This window comes from Haliotis rubra, unplaced genomic scaffold (assembly GCF_003918875.1).
Source record: "Haliotis rubra isolate DU_JTF1 unplaced genomic scaffold, ASM391887v1 Scf329, whole genome shotgun sequence".
NCBI classification, from domain to species: domain Eukaryota; kingdom Metazoa; phylum Mollusca; class Gastropoda; order Lepetellida; family Haliotidae; genus Haliotis; species Haliotis rubra.
In genome coordinates this window covers 200,125-223,356 of record NW_025767001.1, presented here as the reverse complement: position 1 = coordinate 223,356, position 23,232 = coordinate 200,125, and the positions used below count along the sequence as shown (strand labels likewise).

The following is a 23,232-nucleotide window of genomic DNA, read 5'->3' as shown; positions in this document are numbered from 1 at the left end:
TAAGAAATGATATCTCCTACTGGACACCTTGGCTCTGACCTGTATGGGGATGATGACCTATAAACTGGTACAATCAATGATATCTCCTATTGGACACCTTGGCGCTGACCTGTATGGGGACGATGACCTGTAAGCAGTAGTATAATCAATATCTCCTAAAGGAAACCTTGGCTCTGACCTGTATGAGGATGATGACCTGTAAGTTGTAGTATAATCAATGATATCTCCTATTGGACACCTTGGGTCTGACCTGTATTTGGATGATGACCTGTAAGTTGTAGTATAATCAATGATATCTCCTATTGGACACCTTGGGTCTGACCTGTATGAGGATGATGACCTATAAACTGGTATAATCAATAATATCTTTTATCTTTTATTGGACACCTTGTCTCAGACCTGTATGGGGATGATGACCTATAAGCTGTGGTATAATCATGATATCTCTTACTGGAGACCTTGGCTCTGACCTGTATGGGGACGATGACCTATAAGCTGTAGTATAATCTTTGATATCTCTTACTCGACACCTTGGCTCTGACCTGTATTGGTATGGTGACCTATAAACTGTGGTATAATCATGATATCTCTTACTGGAGACCTTGGCTCTGACCTGTATGGGGATGATGACCTATAAGCTGTGGTATAATCAATGATATCTCCTAGTGGACACCTTGGCTCTGACCTGTATTGGTATGGTGACCTATAAACTGGTATAATCAATGATATCTCCTAGTGGACACCTTGGCTCTGACCTGTATGAGGATGATGACCTGTAAGCTGTGGTATAATCAATGATATCTCCTAGTGGACACCTTGGCTCTGACCTGTATGAGGATGATGACCTGTAAGCTGTGGTATAATCAATGATATCTCCTACTGGACACCTTGGCGCTGACCTGATGAGTTTGCTGTAAGCCTCAGTGTTACAATCACCTACTGACCAGTTATTAGCTCAGACCTGCGTGAGCCTCAGGTGTCCTGTATAGTCAATGATGTTACCAGGCTCTGACACATGAGGTATCTAATTGTATCACATGGAGTATATTAAGGCTTATATAACCTGTACTGTAATTAGGGTCTGCAATGAAGAATTTACGATCGAATAAATCATGAAATGTTCAGCTGTGCCCTGCTTCAATGCCCAGTCCACATACTTTGAGTTTCATTATGAATAATACATAGCCCTGAGCCAAGAATAACAGGAACACTCTCAGTAGACATTGTTGAATTGTATTATATATGGTCTTGGTCCAAGATTAACATTAATGGAACTCTTGGTACTTTTTGTAACAAGAGTGTCCCAGTGGACTTAATCTTATATCTAAGGCACAAAGCTATATATAAACAGTCCATTTGTATGTACTGAGAATCTATTCCGGTGGTCTTATTCTAGGCCCAAAGCTGTATATAACACTGTCCAATTGTGTGTACTGAGAATCTGTTCTGGTGGTCTTATTCTAGGCCCAAAGCTGTATATAACACTGTCCAATTGTGTGTACTGAGAATCTGTTCTGGTGGTCTTATTCTAGGCACAAAGCTGTATATAACACTGTCCATTTGTGTGTAATGAGAATCTATTCCAGTGGTCTTATTCTAGGCCCAAAGCTATATATAACACTGTCCAATGTGTGTACTGAGAATCTATTCCGGTGGTCTTATTCTAGGCCCAAAGCTGTATATAACACTGTCCATTTGTGTGTACTGAGAATCTATTCCAGTGGTCTTATTCTAGGCCCGGGGCAGCGGGGTAGCCTAGTGGTTAAAGCGTTGGCTCGTCACGCCGAAGACCCGGGTTCGATTCCCCACATGGGCACAATGTGTTAAGCCCATTTCTGGTGTCCCCAGCCGTGATATTGCTGGAATATTGCTAAAAGCGGTGTAAACCTAAACTCAGTAAGTTATTCTAGGCCCAAAGCTGTATATAACACTGTCCATTTGTGTGTACTGAGAATCTATTCTGGTGGTCTTATTCTAGGCCCAAAGCTGTATATAACACTGTCCATTTGTGTTTACTGAGAATCTATTCTGGTGGTCTTATTCTAGGCCCAAAGCTGTATATAACACTGTCCATTTGTGTGTACTGAGAATCTATTCCGGTGGTCTTATTCTGTTGTGGCCCAAAGCTGTATATAACACTGTCCATTTGTGTGTACTGAGAATCTATTCTTGTGGTCTTATTCTAAGCCCAAAGCTGTATATGACACTGTCCAATTGTGTGTACTGAGAATCTATTCCGGTGGTCTTATTCTAAGCCCAAAGCTGTATATAACACTGTCCATTTGTGTGTACTGAGAATCTATTCTGGTGGTCTTATTCTAGCCCCAAAGCTGTATATAACACTGTCCATTTGTGTGTACTGAGAATCTATTCTTGTGGTCTTATTCTAAGCCCAAAGCTGTATATAACACTGTCCAATTGTGTGTACTGAGAATCTATTCCAGTGGTCTTATTCTAGGCCCAAAGCTGTATATAACACTGTCCATTTGTGTGTACTGAGAATCTTTTCCGGTGGTCTTATTCTAAGCCCAAAGCTGTATATAACACTGTCCTTTTGTGTGTACTGAGAATCTATTCCGGTGGTCTTATTCTAGGCCCAAAGCTGTATATAACACTGTCCATTTGTGTGTACTGAGAATCTATTCCGGTGGTCCTATTCTAGGCCCAAAGCTGTATATAACACTGTCCAATTGTGTGTACTGAGAATCTATTCCGGTGGTCTTATTCTAAGCCCAAAGCTGTATATAACACTGTCCAATTATGTGTACTGAGAATCTATTCCAGTGGTCTTATTCTAGGCCCAAAGCTGTATATGACACTGTCCATTTGTGTGTACTTAGAATCTATTCCGGTGGTCTTATTCTAAGCCCAAAGCTGTATATAACACTGTCCATTTGTGTGTACTGAGAATCTATTCCGGTGGTCTTATTCTAGGCCCAATAAGCTGTATATAACACTGTCCATTTATGTGTACTGAGAATCTATTCCAGTGGTCTTATTCTAGGCCCAAAGCTGTATATAACACTGTCCATTTGTGTGTACTGAGAATCTATTCCAGTGGTCTTATTCAAGACCCAAAGCTGTATATAACACTGTCCAATTGTGTGTACTGAGAATCTATTCCAGTGGTCTTATTCTAAGCCCAATAAGCTGTATATAACACTGTCCAATGTGTGTACTGAGAATCTATTCCAGTGTTCTTATTCTAGGCCCAATAAGCTGTAAATAACACTGTCCAATGTGTGTACTGAGAATCTATTCTGGTGGTCTTATTCTAGGCCCAAAGCTGTATATAACACTGTCCAATTGTGTGTACTGAGAATCTGTTCTGGTGGTCTTATTCTAGACCCAAAGCTGTATATAACACTGTCCAATTGTGTGTACTGAGAATCTATTCTGGTGGTCTTATTCTAGGCCCAAAGCTGTATATAACAGTCTGTGCAATGTGTGTACTGAGAATCTGTTCCAGTGGTCTTATTCTAGGCCCAAAGCTGTATATAACACTGTCCATTTATGTGTACTGAGGGAATCTATTCCAGTGGTCTTATTCTAGGCCCAAAGCTGTATATAACACTGTCCATTTTGTATGTGCTGAGAATCTATTCCAGTGGTCTTATTCAAGACCCAAAGGCTGTATATAACACTGTCCAATTGTGTGTACTGAGAGAATCTATTCCAGTGGTCTTATTCTAAGCCCAATAAGCTGTATATAACACTGTCCAATGTGTGTACTGAGAATCTATTCCAGTGTTCTTATTCTAGGCCCAAAAGCTGTAAATAACACTGTCCAATGTGTGTACTGAGAATCTATTCTGGTGGTCTTATTCTAGGCCCAAAGCTGTATATAACACTGTCCAATTGTGTGTACTGAGAGAATCTGTTCTGGTGGTCTTATTCTAGGCCCAAAGCTGTATATAACACTGTCCAATTGTGTGTACTGAGAATCTGTTCTGGTGGTCTTATTCCAGGCCCAAAGCTGTAAATAACACTGTCCATTTGTGTGTACTGAGAATCTATTCCAGTGGTCTTATTTTAGGCACAAAGCTATATATAACACTGTCCAAATGTGTGTACTGAGAATCTGTTCTGGTGGTCTTATTCTAGGCCCAAAGCTGTATGTAACACTGTCCATTTGTGTGTACTGAGAATCTATTTTGGTGGTCTTATTCTAGGCCCAAAGCTGTATATAACACTGTCCAACTGTGTGTACTGAGAATCTATTCCAGTGGTCTTATTCTAGGCCCAAAGCTGTATATAACACTGTCCAACTGTGTGTACTGAGAATCTATTCCAGTAGTCTTATTCTAGGCCCAAAGCTGTATATAACACTGTCCAATTGTGTGTACTGAGAATCTATTCCAGTGGTCTTATTCTAGGCCCAAAGCTGTATATAACACTGTCCAATTGTGTGTACTGAGAATCTGTTCTGGTGGTCTTATTCTAGGCCCTAAGTTGTATATAACACTGTCCAATTGTGTGTACTGTGAATCTATTTTGGTGGTCTTATTCTAGGCCCAAAGCTGTATATAACACTGTCCAATTGTGTGTACTGAGAATCTGTTCTGGTGGTCTTATTCTAGGCCCAAAGCTGTATATAACACTGTCCAATTGTGTGTACCGAGAATCTGTTCCAGTGGTCTTATTCTAGGCCCAAAGCTGTATGTATAACACTGTCCATTTGTGTGTACTGAGAAGCTATTCCGGTGGTCTTATTCTAGGCCCAAAGCTGTATATAACACTGTCCAATTGTGTGTACTGAGAATCTATTCCAGTGGTCTTATTCTAGGCCCAAAGCTGTATATAACACTGTCCAACTGTGTGTACTGAGAATCTATTCTGGTGGTCTTATTCTAGGCCCAAAGCTGTATATAACAGTCTGTCCATTTGTGTGTACTGAGAATCTGTTCCAGTGGTCTTATTCTAGGCCCAAAGCTGTATATAACACTGTCCAATTGTGTGTACTGAGAATCTATTCCAGTGGTCTTATTCTAGGCCCAAAGCTGTATATAACACTGTCCAATTGTGTGTACTTAGAATCTATTCCGTGGTCTTATTCTAGCCCCAAAGCTGTATATAACACTGTCCAATTGTGTGTACTGAGAATCTATTCCGGTGGTCATATTCTAGGCCAGAAGCTGTATAAAACAGTCTGTCCAATGTGTGTACTGAGTATCTGTTCCAGTGGTCTTATTCTAGGCCCAAAGCTGTATAAAACAGTCTGTCCAATGTGTGTACTGAGAATCTGTTCCAGTGGTCTTATTCTAGGCCCAAAGCTGTATATAACACTGTCCAATTGTGTGTACTGAGAATCTATTCCAGTGGTCTTATTCTAGGCCCAAAGCTGTATATAACACTGTCCAATTGTGTGTACTGAGAATCTATTCCAGTGGTCTTATTCTAGGCCGAAAGCTGTATATAACACTGTCCAATTGTGTGTACTGAGAATCTATTTTGGTGGTCTTATTCTAGGCCCAAAGCTGTATATAACACTGTCCAATTGTGTGTACTGAGAATCTATTCTGGTGGTCTTATTCTAGGCCCAAAGCTGTACATAACAGTCTGTGCAATGTGTGTACTGAGAATCTGTTCCAGTGGTCTTATTCTAGGCCCAAAGCTGTATATAACACTGTCCATTTATGTGTACTGAGAATCTATTCCAGTGGTCTTATTCTAGGCCCAAAGCTGTATATAACACTGTCCATTTGTGTGTACTGAGAATCTATTCCAGTGGTCTTATTCAAGACCCAAAGCTGTATATAACACTGTCCAATTGTGTGTACTGAGAATCTATTCCAGTGGTCTTATTCTAAGCCCAATAAGCTGTATATAACACTGTCCAATGTGTGTACTGAGAATCTATTCCAGTGTTCTTATTCTAGGCCCAATAAGCTGTAAATAACACTGTCCAATGTGTGTACTGAGAATCTATTCTGGTGGTCTTATTCTAGGCCCAAAGCTGTATATAACACTGTCCAATTGTGTGTACTGAGAATCTGTTCTGGTGGTCTTATTCTAGGCCCAAAGCTGTATATAACACTGTCCAATTGTGTGTACTGAGAATCTGTTCTGGTGGTCTTATTCCAGGCCCAAAGCTGTAAATAACACTGTCCATTTGTGTGTACTGAGAATCTATTCCAGTGGTCTTATTTTAGGCACAAAGCTATATATAACACTGTCCAAATGTGTGTACTGAGAATCTATTTTGGTGGTCTTATTCTAGGCCCAAAGCTGTATGTAACACTGTCCATTTGTGTGTACTGAGAATCTATTTTGGTGGTCTTATTCTAGGCCCAAAGCTGTATAAAACAGTCTGTCCAATGTGTGTACTGAGAATCTGTTCCAGTGGCCTTATTCTAGGCCCAAAGCTGTATATAACAGTCTGTCCAATGTGTGTACTGAGAATCTGTTCCAGTGGTCTTATTCTAGGCCCAAAGCTGTATATAACACTGTCCAATTGTGTGTGCTGAGAATCTATTCCAGTGGTCTTATTCTAGGCCCAAAGCTGTATATAACACTGTCCAATTGTGTGTACTTAGAATCTATTCCGGTGGTCTTATTCTAGCCCCAAAGCTGTATATAACACTGTCCAATTGTGTGTACTGAGAATCTATTCCGGTGGTCATATTCTAGGCCAGAAGCTGTATAAAACAGTCTGTCCAATGTGTGTACTGAGTATCTGTTCCAGTGGTCTTATTCTAGGCCCAAAGCTGTATATAACACTGTCCAATTGTGTGTACTGAGAATCTATTCCAGTGGTCTTATTCTAGGCCCAAAGCTGTATATAACACTGTCCAATTGTGTGTACTTAGAATCTATTCCGGTGGTCTTATTCTAGCCCCAAAGCTGTATATAACACTGTCCAATTGTGTGTACTGAGAATCTATTCCGGTGGTCATATTCTAGGCCAGAAGCTGTATAAAACAGTCTGTCCAATGTGTGTACTGAGTATCTGTTCCAGTGGTCTTATTCTAGGCCCAAAGCTGTATAAAACAGTCTGTCCAATGTGTGTACTGAGAATCTGTTCCAGTGGTCTTATTCTAGGCCCAAAGCTGTATATAACACTGTCCAATTGTGTGTACTGAGAATCTATTCCAGTGGTCTTATTCTAGGCCCAAAGCTGTATATAACACTGTCCAGTTGTGTGTACTGAGAATCTATTCCAGTGGTCTTATTCTAGGCCCAAAGCTGTATATATCACTGTCCAATGTGTCTACTGAGAATCTGTTCTGGTGGTCTGGGCTCAAGCTTATATATAATGGAATCCAACTGTGTGTACTGAGAGTGTTTAAGTAGTGCTATTCTAGGTTCAAGCTAAGACATATATTCAGAGTTATAAATATTTATATATACACTGTGTGTACTGGGAGTATTCTGGGGTGTCAGAGCTGTCTGTAATTCATGATGCCACTCGGCAAGATGCACATAGTTTGAATATTTAATCATTAACACACAGATAACTTTAAACAGCAGTACAAAATGCGAGACAGTATTTTTTCAGCACAGTATTGCAATATAAGTCTTGCCCATTATTTTTCAGCCCCTCACATACTATCATGGATGTTGCTGAATTTCTTTTCAGTTTTTGGAAACAATGACAAAACATTAGTTTGATTAGCCACTCCACGGAACTACTTGCAGTCTACTTATAGATAACGAGGATGCTAAGGTCATGTGAGTGGTTGTGAGGCAAGCAGGAAAGTCGAATAACTGATTGATTTTCAACTTTGGAAAGGTCAGCAAGGTTACTTATATATTTGTTACACCTAGGTGTTGATCCTTTTCTAGTGTCACTGGGGCAATTGGATAGGGTGACATTATTTGCTTATGTATTTTGATGTCATAGAGTCAGTGGTTTGATCAACAGTCACGTCATATGTCATACTGAAAGACGTTAAGAGGGGATATTTGTTGTTACCTTGCCTGGCTTTCTATAAGGGGATAAAACAAGGACTGGCTGTCTCAGAATCAGTATTAGTCTTGTTGGCTGGCTGGTGTGTTGTTAAAACTGCACTCGGCAATATTCCAGGTATATGGTGGCGGTCTGTAAATAATTGAGTCTGGATGAGAGAATCCAGTGATCAATAGCATGAGCATCGATCTACGCAATTGGGATACAATGACATGTATCAATCAAGTCAGCAAGCCTGACCACCCGATCCCGTTAGCCACCTCTTATGTACAACAAGAATGGGTTGCTGAAGATCAGTTCTAACCCGGATCTTCATGGGTCATTATCTGTCTGAGCTGGGTATTCATGTTAAACCACAGCATTATAAATCCAGGCGCGTAGCAAGCCAATATTTTCGTGTAAGCCCGATAGGTTGCAAAACTTTAATCTAGATAGTATTGAGGGCTTGCCCAACCTTTTTAGCAACAATCATGTGTAAGCCCGGGCTTTTCTTCATAATGGTAACTACGCCCCCCTGAAATCTGACATTTGACTGTGTTAGAAGAAGCTACCAAACACACCACATACATGCATGCTGTTACATGGTGTGATAATCTTTAATGTGATGTTCGACTCCATTTCACATCACCGCAGTCTCATCACAATGTTGTGAAGTCTAAGTGGAGGAAAGACAACACACGCAATCAATATAACTGTTTTGGGATGTTTGTGTTCATGTTTCCAAGGTACAAACATGGTGCGATTCACAACTAGTGAGTTGTGTTGTTACACAATGAATATATATAAATATAGTTTTCATTCGATGGTCGTGACATTTTGAAGTTGTAGTGTTGGGTGGTCACTATGATATGATTGGGGTTGAGGTGGAAAGTTGGTCCAATGATATCCCAATTGATGACATGACAGGGGGCATAGGTGGACCATTTGTCCAAAGATCTCGCAAGTAATGACATGATAGGGGGCATAGGTGGACCATTTGTCCAAAGATCTCCCGAGTGATGTCATGACAGGGGGCAAGTGTGGACCATTTGTCCAAAGATCTTGCAAGTAATGACATGACAGGGGGCATGGGTGGACCATTGTCAAAGATCTCCTGAGTGATATCATGACAGGGGGCATAGGTGGACCATTGTCAAAGATCTCCTGAGTGATGTCATGACAGGGGGCATGGGTGGATCATTGTCAAAGATCTCCTGAATGATGACATGACAGGGGGCATAGGTGGACCATTGTCAAAGATCTCCTGAGTGATGTCATGACAGGGGGCATGGGTGGACCATTGTCAATGATCTCCTGAGTAATGACATGACAGGAGGCATGGGTGGACCATTGTCAAAGATCTCCCGAGTGATGTCATGACAGGGTGTGTGGGTGGATCATTTGTCCAACAATCGTTTGATAACTTACATGACAGGGGTGCAAGGATGGACAGTTGTCCAAAGCTCTCCTGAGTGATGTCATGACGAGGCAGGAAGGGGGACCCTTTGTCTATGAACTTCAGAGTACTGACATGACAGGGGGCAAGGATGGACCGTTTGTCCAATTATCTCCCAAGTAATGATATGGGCTCAAACTGTCTACCATTATCCAATGATCTTCCAAGTGATGACAAGACATGGTCAAGGGAGACCAAATCATATTCTCTTGACGATTTCTGAAAGCTGCTCCCATGTCTAGCTGCTCTTACTTCTTAATGATACATAATTCATTACTTTTATTTTTATGTTTTTTAATACTGCGCCTATGACCTTTAAAGGTTAAGTACAATTCTGCCATACACTGTGGTTGTATGTATTCAGTACATGCATAAACTATTGAATTATCTGACACGAGGCAAAGGCAAACATAGGTCGTCATGACATCCTGGTATCTTTATAGGTGTGTATGTGAAACATTATTAAACCTGCCAACCACTGTCGCAATACAATATTTAATAAATGATCTTTTACTTTATTTATCCATAGCAGAATCTCTTCATATGTGCACAGCAGATGTAATTTAAAATGAACAATTTATTTTTAGCTCAACAAAATGAATAAGTGTGTTATATCATTGGGATTCCATGTCCATGACTTGAATGTCTAGGCCCTGTTTCACAAAACATTTGTAACAGTAGGACTACCGTAAGCCAATTTTATGACTTACGAAAGTCATAGCATTATAATCGCTTTGTAAAACAGGGCCTTAGGTCCCAATTTACAACTCTTAACGTTCATAACGTAACTGTCATAACTCTGTAGTTAATAATAGACTTACGAATGTCGTAGTGCTGCGAATTGTTTTGTGGGTCGGTCCCTGCTTTGTGAACATGCAGCCATCACCTGGCCGAAGTACTGGTGTGTGGTGTCGGACAACGGACACCATTTTATTCAGTGGTCCGCGTGGTGGGTGTCTCGGTAGGTAAGGACATGGTGTCCCTGTTCGACAACACCCGGTGTCATCAGTGATTCATCACTTATTGCGGGGCTGTAGGGTAGCCTAGTGGTTAAAGTGTTCACTCGTCACGCCGAAGACCCAGGTTTGATTCCCCACATGGGTAGAATGTGTGATGTCCATTTCTGGTGTCCCCAGCCGTGATATTGGTGGAATATTGCTAAAAAGGGGCATAAACAGACTCACTCACTCATCCTGATTTAGAGTGATCCATACATTTTATTCTCATCATTTTGCTTTACACCCACTGAATCTTTATTGGCGGATAACCTGGACTGGCTGTTTTCAGGCATTGAGGTTTTATATTTCACACCCATAGTATATCCTTTCACATCTCGGTTTATGTCCATCAAATGGAAAGTCTCAAGTCAGTGCTTACAATGTGTGCTGTGGAGTAACTGGTGGGAGATAACACCTGCATTTCAAGGATGAGGCACCCACTGTCAGTAGCTATGTTTATAGTGTAGTGAACTACCATCTTCACTGTAATAAATGTGCCAATGTTTTCAGCATAAAAATCTGAAATATACACAAGAAAATATGGACTTTACTGTATAGTTTCAATCTAAATGAGAACTGCTTATAAAGAATATTTACAGATTGATCTGGAAGTGCAAATTAGAGCAGAGTGCTCTTTGGAGGAGGGCATTGAACAGGGGGAATACGGTATCACAAACAGTTATCTCTGACTGGAAGTGAATCGGTATGTGTAATACTGATATTGCAAAATGTCTCAAAATGTTTTTATATCCTCAGCAAATGTAAGGAATGGAATGAAGTCTTGTGCAAATTTGACAAATCAATATGAAACACACACAGACAGTGTTTTCTATGTACAGAATGAGTTGAGATGGTTGGTTGCTTTGTTGTTTAATGCCGCACTCAGCAATATTCCAACAATATGGTGATGTTCTGTAAATAATTGAGTCTGGACCAGACAATACAGTGATCAACAGCATGAGCATCGATCTACGCAATTGGGATATGATGACTTGTCAACCAAGTCAGTGAGCCTGACCACCCGATCCTGTTAGTCGCCTCTTACGACAAGCACAGGTTACTGAAGAGAAATTCGAACCCGATCCTCGGGGTGGGGTGGGGTGGGTTGGTGTGTGTTTGAGTTGAGAACCTACCACTGTACACTAATGTAGGCAGTAAAAGACCATCATGTTTTAGATATCAAGGGAGCATGGTTCAGGTTGGCGTGGTTGTCTAAATTAAGTTAGAATTTGTACCACAAACTTACCACAATCCAACCATCAAGATTGGATTTTTTATTCCTAAATTGATCCTGATTTGGATTTTGTTTTATCCTTTGGGCCATTTTTTTATCTTTTTTTTTTTTTTTCTGATTTGGAATCTTGTTTTTCAACACAGTGTACCCATGCGTGTCATTTGGCAATTCTTACGTGATATGAAATCCTAGTTCAATCAGTGTTTAACCAACCTTATGTTCTCAATCACTATCTTGCTGACTCGTTGACTGTATTTGACTTCCAGAGAGATCCATCGAAGGAATACAAGACAACTGATGACCCTGGTCTCAAGTTTGATCTTCTCACCAGTGTGTTCAGCACCCTCCTTACTCTGGTGAGATATGGAATGAAGATTGTTATAGCATTGCACATATGCTGTGATATCATTCACACATACCTTCACATACATTTGTTTTTCCATAACACACAAACATACTATATACCATGACACACGTATCTTAACCATGACACACAAACATACTATATACCATGACACACGTATCTTAACCATGACACACAAACATACTACATACCATGACATACGTATCTTAACCATGACACACAAACATACTATATACCATGACACACTTGTCTTAACCATGACACACAAACATACTATATACCATGACACACAAACATACTATATACCGTATATGACCGACTATAAGTCGGAAATTTGATACCAGAAAATGTAGGTAAAAAATCAGACCCGACATACTTGAGTTCATTAATCTACCAAAAAAATTCCCAAGGTCAGGTGTGTGAATCTGCCAGCCCTGCGAACTCAACTGGCAATGTTTACACCGGAAGCATATACGTACTGACAACGTTTCCAAAGGTAAATGACATCGTGGGCCAAATAAAACATAAAATATAAAACTTTGTTGTTTGTCTTTTGTAAAATATATTTCATAGTATAAACAATACATTAAATTTAATCAGATATTTTGATCACAGCCATGTACTTACAGGTACTTTGTTATCGGCGATAAAGTTGGGCCAATGGACCACGACTTGTTTCCGCGTAAAGTAAACTTATTTGTATTCTGTGGCAGTTTTGTGTGGTGGTTTTGAAAAATACTGTTAATGATGAAAATGCAAGTTTACATTTATAATGTCCAGATAAACCACGAAAGAAGCAAAACTATGGCGATTTTTTCCATTTGTGACATGTCATAACATGCCTGTGCCTTTTTTAGTTTATATTTTCATTTTACGTAATCAGAAAATTATTATAAAAGATTTCTTAAATAATATGTATGGTCACCCTATTTCCCAATATCAGTGGCTTTTAACCGGTAAAATGACACAACAACGGAAAATACCTCCGTTTTGAAGCAGATGAATAACATGCGAGCGAATCGTTTGATGTCGGGCAAATCGTTCAAAAGCTCTGAACATCAACAATATCACTGTACCCTTGCGAGAGTATTTTCACACTTGTAAGAAGCAATTTTATTGGATAAAATTGGTTTCTAATGACGCTTTTAAGCCACAGTCTGCTATAAGGGTCGTGATTGGTCAAAACCAGACATTGACCTAAGGCAGCCAATCATATTACGGCAATGGATACCGTCCTTGTAAATCGAAAACCTTTAGATTTAGGCGAAAGTTTTGGGTAAAATAATGCTATTCTGAACATATTAAGCAAGAAATGCGCTACCTATCGTAAAATTATGGGATTTATTTGGCGTGTATCGTGCTAGGTTATGACCTGTGACAAAAATGCTTCATGCATATATTTTTGCGTTAAACATCGTGTCCGAGCGTGAAGATGGAGGCGGCGATACCGGGGAAAGGGGCCGACTTATACTTGAGTTACATGGTTTTGGCAAGAATTTAGAGGGTTGAGAAAGGGGCCCGACTTATAGTCGGATCCGACTTATAGTCGGTCATATACGGTACCATGACACACGTATCTTAACCATGACACACAAACATACTATATACCATGACACACGTATCTTAACCATGACACACAAACATACTATATACCATGACACATGTATCTTAACCATGACACACAAACATACTATATACCATGACACACACATATCTTAACCATGACACACAAATATACTACATACCATGACACACGTATCTTAACTACACACACAAACATACTATATACCATGACACGCATATCTTAACCATGACACACAAGCATACTATATACCATGACACATACGTATCTTAACCATGACACATTAACATACTATATAGCATGACACGCGTATCTTAACCATGACACACAAACATGCTATATACCATTACACACGTATCTTAACCATGACACACAAACATACTATATACCATGACACACGTATCTTGACCATGACACACAAACATACTGTATACCATGACACGCATCTTAACCATGACACACAAACATACTGTATGCCATGACACACCGTATCTTGACCATGACACACAAACATACTACATACCATGACACACGTATCTTAACCATGACACACAAACATACTATATACCATGACATTGACGTATCTTAACCATGACACACAAACATACTACATGTCATGACACACGTATCTTAACCATAACACACAAACATACTATATACCATGACACTGACGTATCTTGACCATGACACACAAACATACTACATACCATGACACAAGTATCTTAACCATGACACACAAACATACTATATACCATGACACGCATATCTTAACCGTGACACACAAACATACTATATACCATTACACACATATCTTAACCATGACACACAAACATACTATATACAATGACACACATATCGTAACCATGACACACAAACATACTATGTACCATGACACTGATGTATCTTGACCATGACACACAAACATACTACATACCATGACACGCATATCTTAACCGTGACACACAAACATACTACATACCATGACACATGTATCTTAACCATGACACACAAACATACTATATACCATGACACGTATATCTTAACCGTGACACACAAACATACTATATACCATTACACACATATCTTAACCATGACACACAAACATACTATATACAATGACACACATATCGTAACCATGACACACAAACATACTATGTACCATGACACACTTTTGCTTCATACCATGACACCCACATGCCTGATATCACATCATGATTTCACACACTTCACCAAGCACACATGCAACCTATGCTTGTTTAAAGAGCCAACGTAAAACATCACGGTCAAACATGGTGATTTGGTTGATACATGCCATTGTATCCAGATCGCTTGGATCATTGTGTAATGATGTTAGTCACTGGATCGTCTGGTCCAGGATCTTTCATCATCTTTTCATGTGTTGCAGCCCCAAGACCTCCAGAAGGAAGTCCTCAAGGCCATCATCAACAGTCTTCTCAAGGACAAGAGGTAGATGCAACTAAGATTGATTATTACGTTTCTTGTTGCCATTAATACCAAATACATGGCCTCATCACAGTTGAAGTAAATCACTATGTGTGTTCTACAACAGTGGTGTCTGAGATGTTTAAAGTGTTGGATAGCTGTGAATGTGATGTGAAGTCCTTGACTGATGTGAAGTGTTGAATAACTGTATATGATGTTATATGAAGTTCTTGATGAATGTAATATATTGAATAACTGTGCATATGATGTGACATGGAGGCTTGGTTGATGTTAAGTGTTAGATAACTATGAATACAATGTGAATACAATGTGATATGAACTGCTTGAGAGATGTGAAGTGTTGGATGACTGTGAATACAATGTGATATGAACTGCTTGAGTGATGTGAAGTGTTGGAATACTGTGAATACAATGTGATATGAACTGCTTGAGTGATGTGAAGTGTTGGAATACTGTGAATACAATGTGATATGAACTGCTTGAGAGATATGAAGTGTTGGATAACTGTGAATACAATGTGATGTGAACTGCTTGAGATATATGAAGTGTTGGATAACTGTGAATACAATGTGATATGAAATGCTTGAGAGATGTGAAGTGTTGGATAACTGTGAAAACAATGTGATATGAACTGCTTGAGAGATATGGAGTGTTGGATAACTGTGAATACAATGTGATATGAACTGCTTGAGAGATATGAAGTGTTGGATAACTGTGAATACAATGTGATATGAACTGCTTGAGAGATATGAAGTGTTGGATAACTGTGAATACAATGTGATATGAACTGCTTGAGAGATGTGAAGTGTTGGATAACTGTGAATACAATGTGATGTGAACTGCTTGAGATATATGAAGTGTTGGATAACTGTGAATACAATGTGATATGAACTGCTTGAGAGATGTGAAGTGTTGGATAACTGTGAATACAATGTGATGTGAACTGCTTGAGATATATGAAGTGTTGGATAACTGTGAATACAATGTGATATGAACTGCTTGAGAGATGTGAAGTGTTGGATAACTGTGAATACAATGTGATATGAACTGCTTGAGAGATATGAAGTGTTGGATAACTGTGAATACAATGTGATATGAACTGCTTGAGAGATGTGAAGTGTTGGATAACTGTGAATACAATGTGATGTGAACTGCTTGAGATATATGAAGTGTTGGATAACTGTGAATACAATGTGATATGAACTGCTTGAGAGATATGAAGTGTTGGATAACTGTGAATACAATGTGATATGAACTGCTTGAGAGATGTGAAGTGTTGGATAACTGTGAATACAATGTGATATGAACTGTTTGAGAGATGTGAAGTGTAGGATAACTGTGAATACATTGAGATATGAACTGCTTGCCGAGATGTGAAGTGTTGGATAACTGTGAATACAATGTGATATGAACTGCTTGAGAGATATGAAGTGTTGGATAACTGTGAATACAATGTGATATGAACTGCTTGAGAGATGTGAAGTGTTGGATAACTGTGAATACAATGTGATTTGAACTGCTTGAGAGATGTGAAGTGTTGAATAACTGTGAATAGAATGTGATATCATCATCGGAACTGCTTGAGAGATATGAAGTGTTGAATAACTGTGAATACAATGTGATATGAACTGCTTGAGAGATGTGAAGTGTTGGATAACTGTGAATACAATGTGATATGAACTGCTTGAGAGTTGTGAAGTGTTGGATAACTGTGAATACTATTAGTTACACAGTGTTTTGAAAGGGTGTACGGGATTGTAAAACCCTTGTTAATTCCGTATTTCCTGAGGCGACGCCAGACGAAGGAATTTACAAGAGTCTTACAGTCCTGTACACCCTTTCAAAACTCTGTATGACAAATTTATTACCCTTAAGATCTTTTTATTTAGCTTATCACTAAACAACAACATTAAGTCATCGGCAGAATGAGACGCAAAACGTTTCACCATGCTTTTTCCTGAACTGTCATAAAGGAAGATTACTCGGGATGGCCTAGTTTATGATAAAAAAATCAAATTTGAGGTTTTGTTAAACGACAAGTGAAATACAGAAACATTTTATTTTTTGGATATATTTATTGACACAAACAAATAAGAAATTATGACAACAATTTTATTACTCTGTATATACTCATAATTGTATGTCGCCAACTCTACAATTTCGAAGCAATCAGCCAATGTGGCTGCCCCACATTCCATCTAAGGTCAAGGTCATTTGTACAACCTGTGTAGTGAGTCACATGACAGATTTGTCGGGGTGTATGGTTCGTACACCCTGACATTTAAATCCACCTACATAGTTTGGTATGCTTTGGCTATCTACCAATCAGAATTCGACAAATTTATCTTAAGGGTAATATAATGTGATATGAACTGCTTGAGAGAGGATAATTGTCAATACAACATGGTATAAACTGCTTGATAGATGTAATGTGTTGGATAAGTGTTATACCATGTGGTACGAAGTACCTAAAACATGTAATATAGGGGATAACAGATTGTCAAATGATACGATGTGCTTGATATAGCTGAGGTGAGGTGAATGTGAAGAATAAAGGTGATATACTTCAGTTGTTTAATTAATTTGAATGTGGTATGAAATGAAATGTCTGCTGTATGTAGGGTGTTGAAAGAAACTGTAAATGTCCAATGTGTCTAATATGTGTTTGTATGTTCTGTGGCTGCCAGGAGTAGGGATCACAGAGTTTGGTAAGGACACTTTGTTGTTGAAACTGTTGTCAGGGCTGGACAACCCTGTACCTGCTGTTGTGTTGATCAGATCATTGTATATTGCACCTACCTTCTCACTTAGTTGTAGTCACCGATCTATTAGCCTAGTAACTCACTGAACAGGGCTAGTAGCTCAGCCTCCAAGAGATGACGAGTATATACCGATCAAAGGCAATAAGCTATACCAAACAGGAATGAGTAGCCCAAACACTGATCAAAAGTAATGGCTGAACCAGACAAGGAATAGTAGCTCACTGATCAAAGGGAGTAGCTACACCAGTCAAGGATCAATAGCTCACTGATCAAAGGGAGTAGCTACACCAGTCAAGGAATAGTAGCTCTGTGACTCAGCAACTTAGGCAACCGCTGAACCTAATGTAGCTCACTTATCAAAGACAGTTGCTTAAAATATTAAGTAGCCCAGCTACTTATCAAAGGCTGTAGCTAAACTGACGAAGGATGATTGGCTCATTGATCATCAAGGCAGTAGCTTTGATTGGCTCATAGATCAAAGGCAGTAGCTTTACCAATTAAGTAGCCCAACTGCTGATGAAAGGCAATAGCTAAAGTGATCGAGGAAGAATAGCTTACTTAGCAAAGGCACGAGATAAACCTATCAATTATGAGTAACTCACTTAGCCAAGGCAGTGATTTGATGAAAAAGATTTTTGGGGCAGTATTGGAAGTTCAAGCTCATTTTGATCACAATTTCACATATTTTTTCTAATCAAATACAAATAATAATGGAAGCTATTTGTATTTGGTAGTCATGATATTGAGCAGCACCCTGTAAGATGTTGGCACATGACAATCACATGTACTACCTCTGCAGGCCTCGTCATACCTTTCTGGAGAGTCAATTACATTTGGTTTTCAAATTCAGACATACATTTTGTAGGATGCAATTGTTGATGGAAACAATTTGACATTGGTACTCATATTATTTTTCTGTTACCAAGGGAGTAAGTGTTGTGATGCCTCTACACCAGAACACCGCAATCACCTGTTATACTTCAAAATATACCCGTGAAGGTCCGGGTTAGAATGAACCTTCAGTAACCCATGCTTGTCGTAAGAGGCGACTAACGGGATTGGGTGGTCAGGCTTGCTGGCTTGGTTGACACATGTCATCCGTTCCCAATTGCGCAGATCAATGCTCATGCTGTTGATCACTGGATTGTCTGGTCCAGACTCGATTATTTACAGACCGCCGCCATATAGTTGGAATATTGCTGAGTGCGGCGTAAAACTATACTCACTCACTCACTACTTCAAAATATTTTAATGTTTATTATGCTTTATGACTGTGCATGCTGCACCTGATATGTTTGTACTGTTGTTTGACAGGAGTTTCTCCCCAAATTCAAACTATCTGTTGTCGGTTTATAATCATAAGTTGTTACGCCACTCTATCTTAGATTTTGGGTCTGTAGAACAGGATGACTCTGGTACATATTAGTAACTACGTGATACATTTCACATTGATTCGTTACTCATATGGGGGGTGGTGGGGTAGCCTAGTGGTTAAAGCGTTGGCTCGTCACGCCAAAGACCCGGGTTCGAATCCCCACATGGGTACAATGTGTGAAGCCCATTTCTGGTGTTCCCCCGCCGTGATGTTGCTGGAATATTTCTAAAAGCGGCGTAAAACCAAACTCAGTCATTTTACTCATTACTCATATGGGGAGATAGGGTAGTTGTGTGGTTCGAGCGTTTTCTCGTCAAACCCAGGTTTGATTCCTAATGTTAGCACAATGTGTGAACCACATTAAAAACTCTTTTTTAGTTCAATCATTCCTTACAGATTTGTTATATCCATACACAAAACAAGTATTTTTCATTTGAAAACCTGTCAAATATATTTTATGACTGACAAATCGGCATATAACATCAATATTTTGTTTCTATTTTGTCAGGCCGAACACAAAGGATGACCTGCGGGCGTATCTTATCCTGATTCATGTAAGTGTGTGTTGGTTGGTTGGTTGGTTGGTTGGCTGGCAGTGGACTGTAAATAATCATGATCATCAATCTACACAACTGGGCTCTGGATGACATTTGCAATCAACCGTCAAATAACCCAGATCCCATTAGTCTCTCTGTGTTGGTTTTCCTGTTAGGAGATATCCCTAATGCCCCGGGCCCATCAATATAGTCAATTTAAGCAAACAGACATGCATGCATGTCATAGGAACTGACAAAAATAAGAATAAAAATATTCAAACTTTGTGACTTTAACTGCATATCATTGTATCCATATAATGTGGAATGTTACTGATGCTATCAGTCTTAGGTTCTTCAAGTCACACAGGGTGGTGGGGTAGTCTAGTGGTTAAAGCATCCGCTCATCACGCCAAAGGCCCGGGTTCGATTCACCACATGGGTACAATGTGTGAAGCCCATTTCTGGTGTCCTCCGCCGTGATGTTGCTGGAATATTGCTAAAAGTGGCATAAAACCATACTCACTCACTCTTGCAGTCACGTGACTGACGCTGTTGTATTGTTTAATCACCATAGGTGATGTACTTGTCAGATGTCTCTCTGTATATCGTGTTTTATGAACTGATGAAAATGTTTATGGTGACAAGTTTTTCTATTTATAAAATTGTTTTTGTGTATTTCAGAATCCCCAGTTCAGCAATATGACAACCTATGTGATATTTGCACATCTGCTGCGTCAGATTGCGGCATTGTCGGACCACGACCACCACTTTCTGGTGCACTGGCTCCGCAGGTAAGCTGACAATAAAACGTCAGGAGAAAGTTGACAACAAGGAGCAATTGTATTTAGAGACAGCTGTTTGCAACATTTAACATTAGTGCTTTTGATTGCCAATAGGTTCTACTAGAGGCCAAAAGGGGTCTGTTCTTGGTGATAGTTGTCATTAGTTAACAATATAATTAATGAAAGGTAAGAATTGTTCACATGCCTTGACATTAAGAGACATTACTTGACAATTGTTGACAGAAGTTGACAATTTGTTGAATAGGTTGACAATATATTTATCTGAATTTGGTCTATTTCTGTGCTGGAAAGTAGGTTGGGCTGTCAGAAGCCATTGATTGTCCTTGAACGTCTCTTTGTTTTTTCCAGAATTCCATCTGATCAGTTCAAGTCGATAGTTGGTCGTCTTCATAACTTCATTTCCTGTCGACTGTTTCCACCAAAGCCACAAGACTTACCTCCCCTGTCCAAATGCACGTGGTGGATACCAAGTGCAACAAAAGTCATGGCTTTATTCAGTGAGTGACATTTGTTATACAGAAAATTTTCTTTCTTCATATATCAAAATACAAAAACAAAAACCTGAAGACCTGATTCCGAGGTGGTCAGACCTCCAAAGGGCAGTACCGGGTACCTCCTGGATTCCACGACAAATTTCTAAGAATTCCACAGCAAAGTTAATTTTGATTCATAGTCAATCTTGATTCAACTTTCAAAATAAGGAAATTGCGCAGCAGAAAAATGGCAAATTCTGCAGGTATTCTGCATGAAAATGCATTTTCCGCGGACGAGATGTTTTTATGCATCAAAAGGTAATTTCCGCGATTTATTCTGCAACTGCGGATTCACGGATTCCAGGAGGGACTGAAATGGGTTGGGTCCAAGGGTCCTTGTTTGTTGATATGATGTTTACATTATGGAGTAATCATTTGTTTTGTTGTACCAAGATTCATTTAAAGGTTCATGAAGTATATTAAATTGTCCTTTGTTTCATTACAATTATCCATGAACTTTTTGAAATGTTTCTGCCAGATGTCAATGTTCTCTGGAAGATGAAAGTCAATATTCATCATACGACAGGTCAATACTGGTCATGTGATGTCGACTCAGTACTCGAGGTCAGTTACAGTCACATGATTACAGTCACGTGACGTGAGGCCTACATAGACAAGTCCATTTTGTGGATGAAGTTTTTCTCAGTTTTACATTTCAACTTCATTGGACATTGAGGATGGCAACAGTATACAACTAATCACCAGCACACAAAGTCAGGTTCCAGACTCTGACATGTGGGTTCGAATCCCAGATGGAACTCAATTCAAACAAAGTACTGGAATTTGTATTTTACTGAGAGTGTAAATGTAACATGTAATACGTTCACCTGATGAAGGAGTAAAGATATAGGGTAGACTGCACTTTACAGGTCCCCGGAAGTTTACGCCATTTTTGTTTACTCTAGCGAGGGTTAGGGTCCCGAAGGCAGGGACCCGTAAATTGCAGGTGTCCTAGGATATACTCCGGAACATTGTGTTCCTCATAATAAAGAAGTTGACATCCATAAAACTTAATGTGTATCTCTTCTAAATGCAATTCAAAGACATGTTACGTTGTGTTTGTATTTGTGCAGACGCTGCCAACAACTTGTCGCTGCCCTCCATTGTACCGTACACAGACTTCTACAACAGCTCTCTGGACCATTTGGACCTGATGGCAGAGTACTACGCCTGGCAGAACCCCAGCTCACACGCAGGGTATGTTCAGGGCTTTACCTCGACTCACAAACATGGGAGTCCGGGGACACCTAATTATTAGTTTTAAGTTTAGTTTTGTCCTTGCAGACAATACAAGGGTCCTATGAAGTAATGGTTTAGAGAACTGTATGTTTTGATGATTTCTTTAGAGCCTGGAATGAATCATTGGTCATGTGGACTGATGGGTGAAATGATGCAAGTAACTGCTCTGAAAGAAACAACGAAAGACTTTGCAAAGTCATAGATGTGTTGTGGGTACAGTAAATAGTATCTTGTGTCCATCTGGACACAGTGAATTTGTTTTCTGTGTCCATTCTCTACATTTGTTCGGCGTACTGGACGCACATTTGGGTATCGAGTAAAACCCTGGGTACGTTCATCTTGCACTGCATGCTTTGACATAGCACCAACATCTACAGACCTTCTGACTAAGACCTGTGGAGAGTATATTCTGGTTCCCTTTCAGTTTGACAACATTGGTCCAATTGTTTATTTGTCTGTCTGTCTGCACTGCACTATGAACTTCTTTGTAGGCAAACTGGAGATGTTAACAATGCATAGAGATATTTGTACAAACATGTCCGTCATACCAATTTTGGGATGATGGTGTGGCCTAGTGGTAAAAGCATTTGCACGTCACGCTGAAGACCGGGTTCGATTCCCACATGGGTACAATGTGTGAAGCTCATTTCTGCTATCCCTGCCGTGATATTCCTGGAATATTGCTAAAAGCGGTGTAAACCTAAACTCACTCATTCATACCGATTTTATGAAATGAGCTTTAGAATATCTTCCAGATGGAGAGCAAGGGCAAGATTCCTTACACAAGTTTTGTCAGATTTAGTGAGACTCACCAGCAGATGCACTGACCTTACATCATACCATTTGGATGCCGTTTACACACTAGTGTTGGGAATTGGTTAAAATCTCATAATTGATGATTGGTTCATTACAACCGATCAATCATCGAAAATAATTGGTTAGCGTCATTTATTAAATTTATTATTGCACAAAAAATAAGGAAGAAAACATGTAGTTCT

General features: G+C 39.5%; 1 protein-coding gene across 4 annotated transcripts in view; it reads left to right on the top strand.

Annotated features, from left to right (window-relative positions):
• The window catches only part of LOC124284081 (probable E3 ubiquitin-protein ligase HECTD2), a 70,232-nt gene that overhangs the window by 29,804 nt on the left and 17,196 nt on the right, over positions 1 to 23,232 (top strand). For 2 of the 4 annotated variants that reach the window (XM_046720135.1, XM_046720137.1), the window contains exons 4-10: positions 11,843 to 11,932; positions 14,928 to 14,989; positions 17,674 to 17,694; positions 19,632 to 19,677; positions 20,341 to 20,450; positions 20,811 to 20,959; positions 22,069 to 22,192. In XM_046720135.1, the coding sequence (XP_046576091.1) occupies positions 11,843 to 11,932; positions 14,928 to 14,989; positions 17,674 to 17,694; positions 19,632 to 19,677; positions 20,341 to 20,450; positions 20,811 to 20,959; positions 22,069 to 22,192 (602 nt within the window). The remainder of the gene's footprint in view (positions 1 to 11,842; positions 11,933 to 14,927; positions 14,990 to 17,673; positions 17,695 to 19,631; positions 19,678 to 20,340; positions 20,451 to 20,810; positions 20,960 to 22,068; positions 22,193 to 23,232) is intronic. The other 2 variants (XM_046720136.1, XM_046720139.1) reach the window with 1 other exon arrangement.